Source organism: Charadrius vociferus, unplaced genomic scaffold, assembly GCF_000708025.1.
Source record: "Charadrius vociferus isolate BGI_N301 unplaced genomic scaffold, ASM70802v2 scaffold174, whole genome shotgun sequence".
Taxonomy (NCBI): Eukaryota; Metazoa; Chordata; class Aves; order Charadriiformes; family Charadriidae; genus Charadrius; species Charadrius vociferus.
The window spans coordinates 2,109,805-2,131,237 of record NW_009648441.1 but is presented as its reverse complement, the minus strand read 5'-3'; the positions used below and the strand labels follow the sequence as shown (position 1 = coordinate 2,131,237).

General features: G+C 37.5%; 1 protein-coding gene across 1 annotated transcript in view; it reads right to left on the bottom strand.

The window, feature by feature from the left end:
- Positions 1-21,433, bottom strand: part of GALNT1 (polypeptide N-acetylgalactosaminyltransferase 1) — a 61,766-nt gene that overhangs the window by 5,229 nt on the left and 35,104 nt on the right. Inside the window, 6 exon segments of the mRNA XM_009885443.1 lie at positions 1,008-1,147; positions 9,846-10,026; positions 10,958-11,075; positions 12,547-12,717; positions 14,318-14,525; positions 20,744-20,910. Coding sequence (XP_009883745.1) covers positions 1,008-1,147; positions 9,846-10,026; positions 10,958-11,075; positions 12,547-12,717; positions 14,318-14,525; positions 20,744-20,910 — 985 coding nt within the window.

Sequence of the window (21,433 nt, the reverse complement as noted above, 5' to 3'; positions counted from 1 at the left end):
TGCGATACACCAGAGGTTACATGAAACAAATGTAAAATATGGGAACTGTACTACAATGAGACAGCCCTGTCTGAGACTCAAACTCCCAAGCAAAAGTAACCAGGTTACAGAACCATGTTTGTTTCTTTGCTTTGTTTCAGAGATCGATCTATCTTGGGGACTCTTTTTTGCTCAAAGACTCAGCTACAACAGAATGGACACAATTGAGTCTCCAGCCCAGAACCTTCAGAAGTTTTAAAGCACGCTCCTAGGCACAATGGGTTTAATTCCCTTTGAAATCACAGGTGAGTGGGTTCAGTTTCCTCACTTGTTAATCCCTGTATTACTATACGGTAAGCAGGCATGAATATCAAGTCTTTTGACAGCCATGCACGAATGCCTGCTCCATTTTGTTAAAAGCATCTCTTTTAAAAACAAACAGTACAAAAATCACCCTACAAGAGCTTTAATATTTGGTGCAACATGACTTGCAGGGGAGAATAGGTGCCTACTTATCTAGGACAGCATCATCTGTACTACCTTTACAGTCACTAAAGAAACTTAAAAGAAAAAACAGAGAAATGCCCAGCAAGGCTTAGAGATCACTAAAATCTGCTAGTCACTGACAAGAGTTCTGGGGATAAAGTTCAGAGCAGTTTTTAGGCAAAGTCCTTGTTTGACCTGGTATAGCTTTTTTAAGCAAACCTCTGCTCATACTCTCCATAGAGAACGTTATAAAGTTATCCATAATTATACATTTCCAAAGGAGCATTTCTAAAGCTCTTCTATGTGACATCTAGTACTGTAGTAAAAAAGGGAAAACATTCAAATTACAGTACTGTACACCGAAGCTCAGTTTTCTGCCCCACTAAGCAGCCAGATGTATCATTTTACAGATGACAGGAACACAGGTGCAAGAGACTTGAACTTTGCTGGAGATAACTTGTTTGCACAACGTAGTTCAGAATACAACTTACTGTGCAACATACTTTACATAGAGTAGATAAATACATAGGATAAAATCCTACCTCTCCTAGAGAAAAGTAGTGGCGTGGAATTTGGGAATCAGGATAAACATTCTCCAGGTACCAGGAGAAAGGCTTGCACTGGAGCTTGCGTCTTAGTCCAAGTCGTGATGATATGTCCCCATAATCAACTTTCGTAACGCCTGTAGAAACAGGAAGTTTTATTCCCTGACTGCTAATAAATGTTATATAATTCCACTTAATACAAAAAACATCAGTATAATATACTGCTTGCATGAAAGACTTTCTCTTTAGAAATTCATCTCTACACAAAGAAATGAGTAGTTTGGTGGGTTTTTTTAAGATAACATTACGCTGTTTACATTCTCAGAGAAGACACGTCAGTCACTACCTGTGACTTCTTTTTCCAGGTAATTATACAAAAAGATGGAACCACTACATCTGTGCTACACATGACAATTTCTTACCTGTGGTTTGTGGAACAATTTGAATGCAGTTGCTTACTAAGTTATCAGAGGAGAAAGGCTGAAATTGTTATAGTCAATAATGTTATTCTATCCCCAGTGGCAACTGGGGTGCATATCTATGCAGCATAACACAGCAGTCTCCTTCTGTGAAGCAAGGAGAATTCAATTTTAATTTAATTTTGTAAGCCAGGTACCACCTGCTGGACCCTTCATCATCTAACTGCACAAAGAAACAGTCAGAAAGCAGCCTTCATAAAGAGAACTAATCCTTTAATAATGCAGTATTTGTTCAATATAACTGCAGCATTTGCAGGAAGTACGTTCACCATTAGGACTGTTATCTTTTTTTGTGGTATTTTGCTTGCCTTTTCTGTCCTTTGCCTCTCATTTATCAAAGCACTCGTTCTTCCTGTATCTTCCCACTTCCTTATGGTTGTTTTAATTCCTTCTGAAAATTAATTTGTGCAAGTCCCATCTGCAGATGGGGCAAGGAAGGTATGCGTGATCAGTAGATATTTACGCCTCAGAATTAAGTACTATTGTCATTAATATTCCAATAGTATTAATTAAGGGTAGGAAAATTTCTAGGTTGCAGGCATCATGTTCTTCTTGTATTTTCCACGCTACACTCCATACCATACAGGCCAAAAGTAATACACTACAAAAAACCCAAACCAAACAAAAAGCCAAACCAAAAAAGAACAAAACCAAGTCCTAGCAATTTAAATTCCCCTCACAGACCACAAATATGGTTCAACTGGCCACCACACTATAGACCTCCAGCTGCATACATTTTTCAGAAATCCCTCCCGTAGAGGACTGTGATTTACTTCTAAAACTGTTGACCTTTTCTAACAGTTTGAGGCATTTCTAAGTTGGCATACTGTGTTATTAAATCGACCTGCCAGCAGATGGTGTATTTCTACTCAATTAAGACAGATAACTGCATAATTTCAGCTAAATGTTTCTAAATATCAATAAAAACGTTAGTAATTCCAATATTCCAGAAAAAAAAAAAATGCTAGCCAGGCTTTTAGGCTTTTGTTTTGTTTTAAAAAACAAACAAAAACCAACCACACCTAGAGACTTTTAAACAAAGATGCCAGAGAACTATACTGGTAAGGGAATGAAAGCAAAGAAAAGCTTGTTTTTTAATGAAATTTTGAATACTGTCAATGAAATCTCATGGAACAGAATTCCAGAAAACTTCAGCCCGGGCTTTCCAGTCACAAAAGAAATACCAAAACCAAAAAACACAAGACAAAAAAAAAACCCAAACACTTCCCTATCTTCACCAAAGCAAATATTTGCTCTACACCAAAAGGAGCACTCTCAAAAGATGATGAAATAAGAAGAGAAAGACTGTACCAACCACAGCTAAGTATGGAGCTTAGTACGGAGTTCTTAATTTTTCAGTGATGAAAAAGCAGCTGATGGGTGAAACATTTATCATGCCAGCCTCACAACAGCCTTATGATACTCAAGACTCATTCATCAGTTTGCCATGCTGACCTTCAGAAAACAACACTGTTAAGGCTTTGTCACATCACTGAATGGCAATAAGAATTAAAGTCACAACCATAAAGAATTAAATGCAAAGTGATACTTAATAGCATACAAGTGTGCTGTTTCTTAAAGTAGTTTTAAATGTCACCATGTAGAAAGAAAAGTGCCAGCTGATTTTCCCTCCCTTACAATGAAATAAAAGGTGTGCGTTATATTTTATTTAACCATTTTTAGTCTGAAAGATTTTTTTTAAAAGGTGCTCTCTGAAGTTAGGTCTGCACCAAACCATGTACTGGCACATAGACTACAGTTAGCAGATGGACTGAACAGCAGTACCAGTATGGTTGTCTTAGTGGTGTCCTCTAACAAGATTGAATTACTCTGTTTCCTAGGTTTCTGGTACCTTATCTATACTACCCCAAACTAGCTTGAGTGTTCCTATGCATTTGTGCTACACAGTACAGTGGCAGTTACTTATGGGTAACTGTTCTTTTTTGGGGAAAAAAAATGGAAGCAAACTACGAAAGCTGCAAAATATAAAGCATATAAAAAAAATAAGTACACCTAAATCATTATTTCCTCCACAGACTGGTAAAATTTACATACACATAACAGTGACATATACCATCCAGTGTTTTTGTACTTGTTTTTAAAGGCTCAGCTAAGAAAACAATACAAAATAAACCACAAACCCAGAATTAGATCAAATCTTCCTCCTAGAAGACAATTATGCCAGACTCTACAGGTATGTGCATCATGAGGAAGACAATCATATCCACGAGTTGTTCTTTCAAATATTTGGGTTTAGTTCATTTAAAAAAAACCTCTCAGAAATAGTATTTAACAACACTTGCTACTGTTGTCTTTACTTGACCATGCAAGATTTTTTTTTCCCCAACCCCTAATTACATTAAAAGCCTGGACCTCCCTGATGATTCTATTTGTCACACAGCTTGCTATTTGCTGTGGGACAATTGCATGCTTTTTTCCACACATACACTTAAAAGATGTACTAAAAATAAATATTGATAAGGCAAAAAACCCCACATGAAATCACCCAATCACACCATCACCAGTTTAATTATACAAACATAAGATTCATCTCAGCACTTGCTTGTGCTGTCGCTATTCTTGAAGAAGTTTGGTATGCTGTACCAAACTACTCTGATTAGTAACATATAATGGGCTTTCCTTATAGCTTTAGAAGAGCATACGTAGAATGATGTCTATCAGTAGAATACTCCTTCAGTTTAACTTTTTTTGCCACCTTGTATTTAAACTGCCCATCAGCCGCTTTGCAACGTTCTGCCATCCTCAAGATTTCACGAGAACTGAAGATTTCATAAAATGGTTAGAGTTGGAAGGGACCTTAATCATCATCTAGTTCCAACCCTCCTGCCATGGGCAGGGACACCTCCCACTAGACCAGGTTGCTGAAAGCCCTATCCACCCTGGCCTTGAACACTTCCAGCGATGGGGCATCCACAACTTCCCTGGGCAATTTGTTCCAGTGTCTCACCACCCTCAGAGAGAAAAATTTCTTCCTAATATCTATTCTAAACCTGCCCTCTTCCAGTTTGAAGCCATTTCCCCTCATCCTATCACTACATGCCCTTGTAAAAAGTCCCTCTCCAACTTTCTTGTAGGCCCCCTGCAGACACTGGAAGGCTGCTACAAGGTCTCCCCGCAGTCTTCTCTTCTCCAGGCTGAACAACCCCAACTCTCTCAGCCTCTCTTCATAGGATAGGTGCTCCAGCCCCCTGATCATCGTTGTGACCCTCCTCTGGACTCGTTCCCACAGGTTCATGTCCTTCTTATGTTGGGGATTCCAGAGCTGGATGCAGTACTCCAGGTGGGGTCTCATGAGAGTGGAGTAGAGGGGCAGAATCACCTCCCTCGAGCTGCTGGCCGTGCTTCTTTTGATGCAGCTCAGGATATGGTTGGCTTTCCGGGCTGCGAGCACACATTGCTGGCTCATGTTGAGCTTCTCATCAACCAACACCCCCAAGCCCTTCTCCTCAGGGCTGTCCTCAATCCATTCTCCGCCCAGCCTGTATTTGTGCTTGGGATTACCCCAGCCCACATGCAGGACCTTGCACTTGGCCTCGTTGAACTTCAAGAAGTTTGCACGGGCCCACATCTCAAGCTAGTCCGGGTCCCTCTGGATGGCATCCCTCCCCTGTAGTGTGTCAATCACTCCACACAGCCCAGTGTCATTAACAAACTTGCTGAGCATGCATTCCATACCAACATCCATGTCACCAAGAAAGATGTAAAACAGCATCAGTCCCAGTACCGACCCCTGAGGAACACCACCTGTCACTGGTCGCCACTTGGACACAGAGCCATCGACCGCAACTCTTTGAGTGCGACCGTCCAGCCAGTTCTTATCCACTGAGTGGTCCATTGGTCAAATCCATGTCTCTCCAGTTTAGAAACCAGGATGTTGTGTGGGATGGTGTCAAATGCTTTGCACAAGTCCAGGTAGATGACAAGTTCAAGCAAGCACTTGCTTGCCAAGTTCAATGTGTGGCAATACAGTTATGCTAAACTGCTTTGAAAAAAAAAGTATGATGTTTTCATCATGATTATAAATCGCTCAATCATTTTCAAAAGCACAGTATGAACACCATTTCATCTAAAACTAGTCTTCTGTTAAAAATCAGAACCTGTTTTTTTTAGTATTAGGAAACTTGATAAGTGATAATAATTCAAAACCAATTTGAAGAGGTACATTAATTGCCTTCCCAATTAAAGTTAATAGGGAATACTAGCTGAAAACAAGAACACATAGAATCACTCAGTACATATTTTGAACACAGGCAAGATCTACCATCGTGGACTCAGCCCCTTCTCTATCCTCCTGATCACTCAAAAATGTTGTCCGTGTATGCAGCAAACCTAGACTTACCATGCTTGGCTAAAGACAAGTACATGCAGTGATTAGAAACTAGGCCTACTGATCCAGTTTTCAGGATAACATGTCCATGTTTCTGTCTAGATGGCACTTGCTCAGGTAATTCTGCAGTGCTGTCTTTCCAAGCCTTCTGCCTGTCCACTTAGCCCCAGTGGAATGGAAGATACTTTCTGGGGCAAGCTTTTGGTCAATAATAACATTAATTTCCATAATTTCCAAGCTAGACAAGGCTCTACCCAATCTCATTGGAGCTGCATTTTGGGATGCCTTCAGCTCACCAGCTGGGATACGAGAGGCTGCTGAACAACAAGGATGCACACTGGACAAGGAGCAGGGGGCCACATGTAGCAGCTGGAACCCAGACTCACATACAGCACAGGGAAACCACATATTCTAAAAGTATCCATGCTTCACCTTTAGATTAAGGATACCAACAAATTCAATTTATCATTAATTAGCAGTTAGGAGAAGGTTAAAGGGAGGTAGCTGTGGCAAGCCAGACTAATGCTTTGCAGCAGCTGCTGTGAAAAGCAGCAGCTTTCCCTTGCTCAGCTTCAGGTTCCTGCTGCACCTCCTGTGCTGAGAGAGGTGCTAACTTAACCAGTAGAGAGCCAGCCCACAGGGCACATAATCCTGACAAGTTTGGCAAGTCAAATCCGTTGACATAGATGATCAGTAAGTGAGGGGAGGTGAAGCCCTATCACCTGCCATGAAAAGCAAGGCACGCTTCTCACAGCAAGCTGTTAGACTGACATTGCCATCTCATGAAGCCTCACCCTGGACAACCTAGTCCTAGTATTTTAGGCTGGAGAAAGTGGTGAAAGCCAGCATTAGAAATGGCAGAGTCCACAGAACGGAAAGACCAGAGCCAGGAATCAGACTGTGATCAAAGTGGCCTGTGCCTTGCTGCAATGCATGACTGAGGAAAGCTGTCGGCTCATGAGAAAGGACTACAGCTAGTGCCATTACTGCCACAGAGAATAGCTGGCGCATGCAATGAGATAGACTTGATTTTGGCTGAGCAGCAGCTGCTGCAACACTTTCCTGCCTAACCTCCATCTGTACCTAACCACTTCTAAGCAGAGAGATGGCTTCTAAAATGCATGAAAGCTTAAAACAGACAAGTAACAATTTCTACTAGGCTGTACTTATTAAAGAAAAAAGGATTACAGGCTTACTTTCTGAGAGGGCAGCTTTCCATTTAACTACATCACATCAATAGTAAAAAGTCCCTTGAGTTCCTATCATTCAAGCAGTAAGTCTCTTTTTTCCAGACAACACAGATTACATGAAGTGGGAAAGTTACTTGAGAATCATAGGTTTGCTTTCCTGGACCAATCCCTCTGTGATTCACTATCTTAGGGGAGCAGAAGAAAAAGAATATAAAGGAGGAAACAAATTTCTTGTTATGTAGGCTCAATGATGCCTGTCAGTATATTACCTCCTTCAAAATCCAATTTTCTCATCCATGTCAACTAACAGGAAAAAAACCTGGGTGCACAGGATTGCCCATTTTCCTTGCTCTTCTGCACCCAGGCTTGCAAACCAGCATCAGCTGAAAAATTCTCACCTCACTCATTGCAAGAACTTGTGACACTGTCACAGTAATATTGAAAGTACACATTGTACTAGCAAAGAGTTTCACAGGCAGCATATTCCAGTCTGCCAGAGGGTCACTACACCATCATTCTGCAAGAACTAAACATTTAACTTTTTATATTAGAAGGATACCTTGAAAAGCAGAGTATGCCTAAACGAGCCAATGTAGTAGGGATTCACCAAGTTCCTAAGACAACTACTGGCCAGAAAGACTTAATAAAATTTACATTGATGCTATTTGCTGTCAACAGGTAAAATCAGGGTCTGCAAAAGACAGATAATATTTGAGATACCAAAATAACAACAGTAAGGTGTTTGTGAACTTACCAAAATAGTAACCCTTTCTAGTTAACACCTACTGGCTCTCACAACTTACGTGGATTTGGGAAGTGGCATTTGAGAGGCACGAACAGCACTGAATACATTTCTGTGTTCGTTTTCTGAACAATAGGTATTACATAGTTAAGAACAAACCACAGTACTAACCAGTCTCTTCACAGCCCCAGGCAACAAACCAATTTCAGAATAACCCAACTTATTCAGGTACTATATGAACCTATTCTTGGAACACTTGAAAATTCTGCTGTCAAACTTTAGTGCCGTGTCAATACAGATACGGGTACACAAACGCGAAACTGTGCTAGTCAGCAGGTGCAGATGCTCTAAGAGGAGCTTGGCAAGAACACATCCCTATCCACCGATCATTCAGGCTATTAGCATACAAACTACGCAGACAGGCATCTTTTGAAAGGAAAGAAAATATACAGTGCAGTTACAGATAATTGCTCAAGTTACTTTCACCATTTCAAAATTTTCAGCATATTTATTTTAAATTAAATTTCTTTCATTTCTTTTCTCCCCCAGGAAAATGCATGCATATACCACAATACTGCAAAGCTATGAAAGAAAGTCCTATCAAAACAACAATCCTACAAAATTCAAACAGTACAGCTCCTTTTGTAGCTTATGGTTACCACATGAAATGGAAGCTCTACGGCAATTATATATAAAGTAACAGAGCCTTATCACGGTGTTCAGTAATTCACATTTGTTTTCAAGAATTAGGTTATTTTCATAGTCAGGAGTTCCAGCTACTTAGTACATTTTAAAATCTACCTTGACATGAATGCATATTAAGCAATCTTAACTAAAAATGATTGCACCTCTTTGTATACAACTTTTCTGAATGCTATACCTATACGTGTCATATTTGAATTCATAATGCTTCATTAATAACAACACAGGGCAGTAACCATAAGCTGTTAGCTTCTGACTTCACCTAAAAAGCTTTGAATAGTAGCAAAAATTTTAAGTAAAAAAACCTACATAGTCTTTTTTGAGTAATGCATTCTCTTAAGATGAAAAACCACCATAAATCCGCACATTTGTTCTTACAAGTATTCTTAAAACCTGCAATTTAAATTTTGACACTTTTCAGACTCATATTGCAATGTATTACACCTTTTAAATTTCAATACAAATGCAGGCTTAATAAGCAAGTCATAAGGAAATACTAGTTTTAAAGATAAGTCTTTGGAGAAGCAGACGTGGCATATAGAACCACTTAGTATTTAAACTGAATGTTTCTAATGTCTCAAGTATTTAAAGAGGATGTCCGTTGCTACCCGAAGTTTATCTCTGTGGGTGTTTTTTGGTTTTGTTTTGTTGTTTGTTTTTTTTTTTTTCAAACAACAAAAAACACCCTATAGTGGAAAGTAATAATTCAGTAATTCCCAGACTTCCTTTCTTTTCCTGTTTTTTTTTTTCCAGAAAGTTTGAGTTCATAGGAAATTTGCTCTCATATTTTACATCTTCTCATTTTGTTAAGATGGATTTTAAGAAATATAAATATCATCACAAATATATTGACAGTTTGCCCCCATATGGTGAAGTGCAAACACTACCAAGCTAAGAGATGTTAACTTTTGCCACTCGTGCTGCAGGGTTTCACTTAAATCACTTCTGACCTATTCAACCTGGAATGCCTACAACACCCAAGGCAGAGGCCAAACTCCAGCACATTGTGAGATGTATTTGGACTGCCAGTTTTCAGCACTACAGTTGAGCTCTTTGACATTCCACTGAGCTTTAATTCTCTTACACATGAAGCTCATTCTTAAATAATGTTTATGTTAAGGAAAAAAGGAAAAAAAAACAGGAAAGCAGGAAAGCAGGAAAAGGAAAAAAGAAAAAAGAAAACAAAAAAGAAAAAAGACTTCAGGGCACACCTCTGGCTAACAAAATTATTTTTCAATTAAGACCTTCCTTTTTGTACATTTTACTTGAGCTTTGTCTTACAAACTCCAAATCAGTAACATTTAAATACTCATGCTCTTTCCCAGTAGTAATAACATTTTAATAGGTATTTCTTATAACCAAAGACCTGCTTACCTGGGGAAATGATATAAAAAAAGTTTTTGAATTCATCCATCCAGACTTCTGCAAGCCGTCTGTTATTTTTGTTGATTATCTGCCCTGTCCCTCCTGGAAAAGTGTATGGTGTTGCTTTTCTGAACACATGCCCGACATGTGAACAAGTTACAATTTCCAAAGTGCCACCACACTGCCAAATCTGAAAGTGATAGAACAATTATTGCATAGCTTCAAGTCGATAAAAATGTTTAAAGATGTTAATCACTTGCTTCTTTTTGAGTTGGAGAAACAACATTACTTGAGGTCTAGAAAAAATACATACTCCGTGGAAGAGAAAGGTATGCTTGTTTCTTGCTCAACAGATAAAGATGCTCACAGGCCTGAGCAAGATAGCACAAGAAAGTACATTAGGCCTCGCAGTAATAATGCATCGGCCAGAGACTACTTTAGAGAACCGGACAAGCTGACAGTGAAGGCAGGAAAAGGCTCACATGAATCACAGGGAAGTAACAGGCAGTGATCTGTCCAAAAAAGTCCATTATAAAACAGAATCTCCACGTGAAAACACCCATTTACTTCCCAAGTATAGTTTCTGAAAACATTTTCAATTTTATTTTGGAATTCTAAAAATGGCAGATTCAGAAAGCTGAACTACTTCAGAAATATCTGTCTATATACTCTGAGCTGATAAGTAAACCAAAAGGAAACAGTGCTATTTGGTCCACATCCAAATGAACACATGCAATCGTTAAGCTAGAAAACAGCAAGAAGAGTTTGTAACAGAGATGCTCACATTTCACTGACACATTAAACCACATGCTGATGACTTCACCCTTAACTTATGCTCCCCAATTAGCTTTTTTAACTGAACTCCTTTAGGCGCACACACATTCCTTCTTCAGAATGACCAGCCCAATCTTTTAATCACAAGTCTCTGCCAATTATTCACCATGCACTTTCCACTGACAGATACAGTCTTTGCCTATCTCCATTGGAGGAACTTGACAGGAAGCAAAGTGCTAACGGCAACAGGAGAGGACACTGACACAGACAGCAGACGTATATTTTGCAGAACTCAGGATGCACTGTCCTGAATAATGAAACACTGAAAAGAGAAGAGCTTTACCTACCCTGAAAGAAATTTCTAAGTTTTCTCCACCCCAAATATCCATTCCAGCATCATACGTTCCAATTTCCTGGAAGTAATCTCTGTCTATTGAAAAAAGACCTCCTGCCATTGTAGGTGTCCTGGAAAGAAGAAAAAAAAAGAAGAGACGAAAAATAAGCGCCAGTCACTATGAAAACATATACTTAAATACATTTTACACTTACACTGACAAAATGGCTTTTTATTTCCCAAGTTCCTAATATGTTCCTTCTCAGTACGCTTCCAACCAAATTCAGTTACCACTGATGTACTTGCTAACTCAAAATTTTCCAGAGATGGAACGAGTTAGTGACAGTTCTCCTTATTTTCTCACTTCAAATTGGAATCTGGACAGAGAAAAAGGCCCTAGAAAGCTGCTGCCGTTCCTGCAAAGATGACTTCTGCCTCCAGTGCTTGTAAGTCATAAAAGAGAAACCAGTTTCTTACAGGAAATTTATACTCCTAGCAACTATTCTTGAAAAAGTTACGGGAGGCCATAAAACGGCCTGCTTGCTTTCAATATTATTGCTTCATACAAGAAAATTAGACAGGGTTACATTCAGATTTTCTTTACAAATTTCTTATTAGTAGAAAAAAATAAAAATATGCTAGGTCTCTCCAAACTTCAGCAACCCAAATTTCCATTTTTTTAGTCAACATTTATTCAATAGGTAAATTATATATTAGGCTGATGATAAAACTTTTTAATTCAAATACACAAATGATTACACTTTTAGCATAAACTATTTTCTATCACTAGTAATGTTCCCGAAACAATTCAGGCTTTTTCTAAAAGACACATCAAATACAAGCTAGGTCACAATTTAACTAAAAATTTATGTGGCTTTCCCCCCCCCCCTAAAAAGGGAAGGGGAGCAAGGGGGAGGAACACAATTAGCCATACCCTGAGAAGACCTCTGGACTTCTTAAATGAAAACTAAACAAAAAAGTGTAAAGGCCATATCCTCAACTTTATGGTAAGTAAATATTGCCCACTTCTCAGAACAAGAGGCCAGAAAATGTAAGTTTGCAATAATTAAAAAGTACACATTACACACAAGTTTCTCATTACCTTTGTCATAACATCTACATGACATGCAAGTAAAAACAATTGCTTCCTTTCCATGCACTTCGAAGACATTAATTTTGTATATTGACAAATATATGCAGACGTATGTATATGACAAATACATGCAGGCATATGCCAAAAAAGTGATACATCTTTTCAAAATATTGTTTACTTTGTTAAAAGATAAAAATAAGGCTCAACAAAAAAGATAAAAATAAGCTTTAGTAAAAACCTGTGCATCAGTATAAAAATAGTAAAAGCTAGCAATTCACCAGTAATTAATTGACATAAAACTTAAAAATACTTCTAAAGCAAAGACTGCTTCCTTCGCTGCTACCAAGAATTACCAACAACCAATCCATGTAAAAACTTTTATGCTGTTCTTTCAATCAGACAAAAATGATGCTACAACACAATTAATTAATTATGTACAAGATTACCCTAGAAAAGATATGAGTAAACATCAGGTGAACATATCAACCAATTTAATAATTTCTCGTTACCTAACAGGAAGGGTTCGATCTCCTTTCCGCCGATCCATCTCTCTCTGAGGAACAGGATACCAACGAAAATTCAACTTCCAGTTGAATCCACCATAGGTCATGTCAGAACCTGCCATATATTCAAAGGTGTCATCGCTAATTACATCAATGATGGGACACACTACTGTTCTCCTAAAAAGGGGAAAGAACCAAAACCTATTAGTTAAAGCGTAAAAAAAGGTTGGGTTTGTTTGGGGTTTTTACATTTTAACGCATGCAATTTAGTTTTCAAATGCCATCTCTTAACAACAACAACAATTGTTACCATGAAACATATTCCAATTCTGTCTTGCTAATTAGAGTTAATCCCTCTAAAGGAAAATGTGTTTTTCTGATGCAATTTTGGCAATGCTAGCTCTTTTTTAAAATAGTATTTGCATCACTACCAGTAATAAATATTCATCCCTCTGCAGATGGAAAATTAATCATAGCTTTCTTAGTGCTACACAGTGATTGTATAGAAAGTAAGAGCTTTAATTTCTAGTTAAGTGGTCAAAGTAACTTGCATGTTTTGAAATTAAAACTCGGCCAATAGCTCTGGGGAAGTATTCTTATATGCCCTCAGGACTAAGAAATGATCCTCATTGTTTAACTACTGCATCAAAGTGAAGAGAAAGAGGCTTCCTTGTCACTGTCCTGTTATTATTAAGGCATATACTCACAGAAAGTAATTCTAATCATCTTAAAGACACTTAAATAACCGTCCTCAAGCAGGCTTCCTCTCACAGAAAGCTCTGCAAAAAGATTCAAGGGTTGGTTGCAACTAAATTGAAAGGACTTATTTGGGCCATTTGAACAAGTTGTAACAGTTTATGTATTGTAGTCTTACAAAAATGTGTATTAATTATAACTTAAAGCTTAGTATTACGTCAGCACACTTCTGAACAAAGATTCTTTATTACCTGCACCTATTTCATCATGTAATGCTGTATTTTGTAACATTAAATTTTAAAAGTGATTTTTATCTATAACCATAAGAACAAAACATAGATCTGTAACACCATACTTAACATCTAGTCTATTTAATATGCTGGTTACTAACAGACTAGTGTGCAACTACAGTTAATGCTCAGATATATGAATGTTTTATAAAGCAGACCATTCTCTCACTTGTGTTTTGGTTGGTTTTTTGGTTTTTTTTACTCTCAAAACAATTTCCATCACACTATCACGGATATAAGTGTCATGACTTAGCTTTGTGTTTCTATCGTAAGTCAGTTATGTTACTGCAGTGTAGATGAGCACGACTCAGTAAGTATTCTAACTTCAGAAAATACACCCCAGAAGACCAAGCCACAGCACGAAATTCCACAATACAAATACATTTTGAAATAAAGAAATCGCAACGAGAACCTGAAAACAGTAAGCCTGACAGTTCTTGCTCAGGGTTGGTGTTACATTCTTCCTCAAGAATATCTTGCCGAATTCATGAAGGAACGGGCCATGCTGCAGACAGAAGAACTCAAATTCCACTACTTCTAACTCTATTCATGCTCAGATCTCCTGCTATTTAACACATTATCCTATGCATCCTAATATAAGCTTCATTTTAAACCAAGTTTTACTTTTTAAAAGTTGTACTGAATCAGCCTTTCATCTTTACACAAATGAGAAGTACATAATTTATCCAGCCTTTCAGAAAGTAGTTATTTGCTTGCACACTATACCGTAATACTTGGAGCATTTCTTAATAACTGAAAAAAACAACATGGACCAATAGATGAATAATTACCTGTCAGCTTTGATCCTTGCCAGCAGAGGTTCAAGCCAGCCTACTGTACATTCACAATGAGCATCTAAGAAGGTGATGACCTGGCCTTTAGAAGCAGCAGCCCCCTTTAATCTGGCTCTAATCAATCCAGAACGCTGTTCCATTCGGATCACATGAACGGGTACTTTTAATTTTTTCACATAACTCTCCAGCGGTCTTTTCAAGAAATCTGCAAAAATGTTCAAAAACCACAGAAACTGTCAGTTACAGAGTTCAGCTTTTTTTTTTTTTTTTTAATTAAGAGACTTGAATTAAGAGACATTTCCTCATTTCTTCTCTATCCTTTTCTTACTTTCTCAGCTAGTTTCCTCTGCTGCTTATTCTACACTTTACAAGATGCCCTTCCACATCTCCATGTGTTTCACTTGCTAGAGCAGGAAGTTCCTCCTCCTCTTCATTTCTTCATTATGGGAAACACAAAAATGAAGAGACTGTAGAATGCTTACACAGAAACCAGATGGGATAAGCAAGTTTTTATTATGGAGAAGATGTGACTCTTACTTTCAAAAACATATGCATAAGTGTTCTTGGACATAACACTTCTCTACTAAGAAAATGATCTGACTAGCTGAACATAATGAATTACCTCCTACAGGAATGTAACTTACGGATAATTTCTTTGCAAGCAGTTTAAAACATGATCAAATCCACTTTTCAATTGTGCTTTCTCTAGATTTTTCAGGCTTATATTTTTTCTATTAAATTATCACTACAACACCTAAAAACAACAGTAAAGACAAAATCAGCCATACATAAATGAGTATCTGTAACACTAACAAACCTCAGTTTAGCTCAGGAACAAATTATTCAAAATAGAACAGTCATAGCTGACTACCATATGCCTAGAGACTCAAAATTACTTGCATTACAAAGAGCTGCCAAATTAACAGATTTCCCATTGCCAGGCATAGTTTTTGTCCATCATGAAAAATTAGACTATGATGGATGATGCCAAAAGGCAGAACAAAGAATTGAGGGAGAATTAAATTGACAATCACAGAAACAGACTTTTGCAATAATTTGCAGATTTCAAATCCGTAAAAAAGGCAAAATAGTCTTACAATACAGCTACAAAATATATTAGATTATCCACTCAAAGCACATGGGAGTTGTATGACAACACTGCAAAGCCTGTAGTAGCATTTAGCGTAAGATAGTAAGTACCTCATACAAGAATAAGCGTGACTGTGGAGAGGCGGAAAAAAAAGCACGGCATGAACTCTTAGTGGCTGTTTTGTAAATCTCAAGAGGCAGAGCTGACCTGAGGGTGATTACCATTCCTTACCACTGCTCCGGATGAATGAGTTCTAATTGCCTCCTCATTTTTTTCTGTGCATTGTTGGACTGTCACTAAAACCCACAGAAATAAGTTCTGACACATCTTGAAAGCTGAATTGTGCTAGAAGAGCCTAAGAGTTTGATAGATCTTAAATATTTGTCTCCAGAGAAACTCAAAGCAAGTTAAGTCTTATTTTGCATATTAACAGAAACTCAAATGAATAAGTGTTTATTACTACAAAGCAAGTGTACATGTCTGAACGTTTTGCAGCCCTTTTAGGGTAGAGCACAGAGATCATTTGGCTGACTGAGTCTGTAGCAAATATAATCTCATTTCTTTACAGCGTAGCTTTCCAAAGCTGCCAATTCAAAAGAACTAGTACCGTGGTAATGTTTATAGTTTTAATGTATATGGCTTCCATGATATACACAAAGAGAATACAACATTGAAGCACTTCTCTCTATGCTAACCACCTCATGAGCCAGTCACACAAACCAGCAATGTTCCTCTGCACATTTTAAGTGAGCTGCTGATAAGCTTTTAAAGTAGTTCTAACCACTTAAAGCTGAATGAATATGGGCTGTGACATCAGCCCTTGAACACAGTTACATTAACAGAATGGTAAAATTCTGCCAGGAGGAAGAGAGATTCAAGATTTCAATAATACAACTGCAGTCAGTCAAGAACTAGCACAAACCAGAAAGTTACATTACAGAAAGTCATGGTCAACATATTGCATATAATAATCTTAAGTCCTACCTACATTTTCTCTGTAAACTATTTCCAATTTCAATTTATGTTTTCAAGTACTTTTCAATTTTTTCCCTGAGAAACTATCACAGAGATCTGTGCAGTGTTTTCACTATGGAGGGAATAGGGTTAAGAACAGTCTTTCTACCATGTTTAACCATGACCATAAAAATACTCCTATGAACTACCACATTGTTGAAAACTTCAGAAGGGAACCCAGGAACAAAACACTGTGCCAGACATTCAGTAACTGTGCCCTTAAAATATTACCAGAATTTCAGCAAAATAAGCAAAAAGGTAAAGCTTGATGTCTCATCCATGCAAAGGCATGGAAAAAATAACTCAGGCACCAAGATTTCTGGTGTTCTGCTAGCAGCAGCTAGGGTAAAATGCTCAAATCTAAGCAGTGTATTTTCCCTTCAGAGCAATACACATCCCCCACAAACTGCTCCCTTAGTTCAAGTAGCAAAAGTCTACAGTTTTAGACTAGTCATCCATCTAGAAACTGGTAATAGTTTCTTGTAAGGCAAGACTTGCTTTTTTTCTTTTTTTTTAAAAAAAAAAAAAAAGAGTATTTACAAAGTATTTTAATGCGTACAATACATTTTGGTCTACATGAAATGCCAGAATCAAGCTGTAGAGATGGATGATTTTCTGTACAAACCTATGGGTCATATTTATACAAAATCCTATAATAAAGACTCAAATGAAATGTTTTATGCATTACAGAGTCAGTTGTTTACAACTGACCCAGGATGACAGCTGAGTAAATTTTTAGCATTGCCTCATACACTTCAAACAGAGAGGGACACTTTGGTAATACCAAAAAAACCCCAAACCAAATACTTTACTTGGGAAGAATAACAATTCATGTATTTTCAGGGGTGTAGCTTTAGTTTCATTTAACTTTCTCCTGGATATTACTGTAAAACTTTTTCTGTATCAAAAGGGTGCATACTTTTCCCTAAGACTGTGGACAGTTTAAAGAGCATCTTCTGTGGCAGTAGCAGAACTAAGAAAGCCAAAAAAGCACATATGTTCAGTTCAAGTCAAGTAAGTGCATAAGTTGAAAAATACTTTACCAATTCTATTACTGAGTCACATTTATATGAATATAAATGAAAAATTAAGTTTCAAACCTTTTTTTTTAAATTCAAATACAATAAAACACAGATTTATCACATACAAGTATGCAAACAATTTTAAGAGATGTGAATACTTTCATAAGGCATTATTGGCAGGAATTTAGTTTTGGTTACATTGGTTTGATCTGTCTAACTAACTTCTGTGAGTGTATTCTATCCTGATGCAATCTGCCTACCACACTTGGCTACTCAGTGCTGACCTAGTTTTAACTACTGACTAATCCTGATTCTCCTGTTAACTTACTTTTTTAAATAGTTACCTAAGATCAATACTTAAAACATACAATTCTAATCAGTAACTAGAGAACAATGGTAGAGATATGTCATTTCCCCAAAGCTTTTCTTTTCAGTGTAAATAATTGCGTGATATTATGCAAATTCATTCTTTTAAGAGCATGACACTAGCAGGTACAAAGTGTGCTTCAGGCAGACTGAATGCTTACTTTATTCCCATTAAATTGACTCTGATGCTAGAATTCAAAATACACTAGTCAAGCTGAACATTTTCTTTTTCTGGAAAAGTCTGCTGTTTTTGTTCAACACAAACAGAATGCTTAAGTAGCATATGCTAAACCCTTCAAATTTTCAGGCATCATACCCTTCCACTTTGTTTAATGTAAAAGCATGCTTGCTGGAACCATAACAAGTTTTTGGAAAACAAAACACAAAATCTTTCAGTAATTGCTGAAAATAACTGCAAATAAAAGATGCCTGAGTGATCCGAAATGAAGATCACAGATTTCAAAACTAAATATTGGACCAGGTTCAATAACAACACCCAAAAAAGTCTGAAGTGCTTTATCTTTCAGCCTGGAGTTAAATTACATTGTTTTTATTACCTAACTCAAACCCAGAAACAGAAAAGTTATCTAGAGAAAGCCACATGCTTTAACTGGACTATAATTCTACTTCATAAGGAGGACATGGCTATTGCTGTTAAAATTTATTTTTTTTAAAACAGAAATTGAAGAGGCAAAACATAAGAAATATTATATCTACATTATTTTAATATTAGCTTGCTCTATTTCTAGGACATACTGAAAGCTAACCTGTCACAACTAATTATTAGTACTGATTTGAATTAGTTCCAAGGACTGTTTCGACAATGAAACAGAGCCCACTTGCAATAAACTTTGTTTTTCTGGCAAGAGTCTGTGCACAAAAGCTAACTAACCAAAATAAACATATTATCTCTGTTCCATTCAGAAAGCATATACCTGTATCATAACCTAGTATAGGCACTCAGACTCCCAAATATCAGCATCCGTGTTAAAAAGATGATTGTTCCCTGGGTACAACACCAAGAGAGGTGAGCAGTTTCACATGCATCAGAACAAAAAAAAAAACAAAACCAAAAAACAACAACCTGGAGTTTATAAAGAAAGGTTGAAAAACTATAAGAAATTGTGGACGGTAATTACAAATTCCTCACAAGTGAAAATAGTGAAAATTTGATCTTGTGCCTTTCTAAAAGCAAAAGTTAATCACACCTCATCTAAACTGGAACACATTTATGTGGTAGCCTTGCCCTTCGCATAGGCGTTCCTCCTCTGCTACCAGAACATAATTGTATTTAAGGCTTCTGTCCCTTCTTCCAAATTGCACTGCAAGTGGCTGAAGCAGTCAAAGTTAGTATCAGGTAAGAAAGCAAAAGCAAGTGAGGGTGCCCGAGAGAGGAAAGGAACACAGACTGATACAAGTGCAAACAGAACCTGACTGTATGAGCTACACTTCCTTAGGAAAACAGGATGGACAGAGCTCATTTAGCCAATACGATCTTTCTTTAGTCTACTCACCTACCCTACAACCAGCTGTACTCTCGACCTACATAGTTTGGAATAAGTCAGTTAAGGCATCACACGCACATGCAACTTGAAGAAACTCATTATACTTTCTACCATGTTTGATTTGAAGTGCAAAAATCCACTCCTAAAGTTCTTCAGCTACAAAAACTCCTGTTAACCATTGTAATGGTTACTAACGATTATAAAACCTCCTGTTAACCATTGTAATCCATGCATCATAACGCTACTTAGACCATATGATCTGAAATCCAGTGTCTGTCTTCATACATAGATCTTGTTTGAACAGATCTTGTTTGGACAACAGTCACCCATCTTACTCTGAAGTTGGAATTAGCATAAGCAGCAGAATATGGATTTTGCATCACTGGAATCAGAAGCACCAGGCAGAGGTGTCAGCATGCTGGGTGTAAAACCCTTCCGTGACTAAAGCATGGAAATCTCTGCTAATACAGATAACAGCCTCCAACTGGTGGCTGCCAGGACTTTTTTCTAGTGGTCTACTAGCTATTAGTCCTAGCGGAAAACTCTCAGTGTAGAAATATAGACAAAAGGGTGATTCAATATAAAAATATAGAAATGTTTTAGATAAAAAAACCCATCATACCCTCTCGTCTTCATTTACAAACACAAGAAAAAAATATCCCTCAAGTTACACTTTATAACCCATACCACCCAGGAAGATTAAGCAAGGAATAAGCCAAGTATCAACTATTAACCAAAATGAAATATCAATTACTGTCTAGCTTATTATTTTCATTTCTAGGATACTGTATCGTAATTTACAAAAAATATGAAAAGAATAAAATCTAAATAAAGTTATTTTATTTTAAGGAAAAAAAAAAATCAGCTTAAGTTTTGTCTATTAGTTTCCTTACACAGGGAAAGTTTCATTATGTAGCACAGAGTTTTCACCCGGAGCACTAGTTATTAAACAGTGGAGTCTCTTACAGCACAGACACTGAATTTCAATTTCCCAGGAACTGAATAATCAAAATTAATCCCTCTGAGCACCAAGTTTGATGGTGGTACTAATAGTAAATTTGGATGTGTGTGAGGAACAGAGTTGCCTATGCTATTATTCATCGGGTGATTCAAGTATTAAATGCCCTCAAGCTTTAGGAATGTGTTAAAACTCTGAACACATAACATGAAAGTTATCCCATATAATGGGATAAATCCACTAGCAAACACAAACTCCACACTGTCAACAGAAAAGTAAACAGACAGGTAAACTTACACTAGTTTTCAGTGGAGAAGGACGCATCTGTATTTCAAAATGAGCATTGCTCACTCTGCTTCCCCTGCCCCAGCTACTGTGTTTTGCTGAGGAGAGCTAAGCCCGTACAATGTCAGCCTCAATTTTTGAAGTAAAAAGAGTAGCAAGCTAAGGCATTGATGTTACCATTACCTCTTTCACTGGCATCATCGACGAGGACGATTTCTTCTAGCATGTGTCGTGGTGACCGGTTTATCACACTATGAACAGTTCGTAGAAGTGTGCTCCAAGCCTCATTGTGAAAAACAATGACAACGCTTGTCGTGGGAAGGTTGTCTGCATACACCTTCGTTTTACACCTGTAAACAAATAAAAGGCATATATTTGTACAGGTCAAACCTTCAGCTAGAACTGCAATTTTGAGGTTTATTTCTGAGTATCATTACTAAGATTCATGATATATCTATTTGTATGCAAAGTATGACAAAGGAGCAATCAGTACACAGATTTATGTATTCACCTAAAAACCACCCTGACTTTCATGTGTACATCCATGTATTCCATCCTTCCACAAAGAAAGGAGAACCTCAACCCAAGAAGCAATTCTAGAAATGAGACATCCATACTGCTAACATGCAGACACGATAACAGATTATTTAATTCCACTACCCTTTTTTTGTGAAGTCGCATGTCCAGATAAAGTAATCCAAGCCCCTAATTGAGGCCTGCATTCCCTCCGAGGGCAAGGGGGAAACCCTAGTGCCGTAGTGGCATCAGAGAGGGAAGGGAAAGACACATGCAAGGTATGAAATGGCAAAATTAATCTAGGCAGTAAATGCAATAAAAAGCATATATAGAACAAACCCAAGTAACAACTAAAAA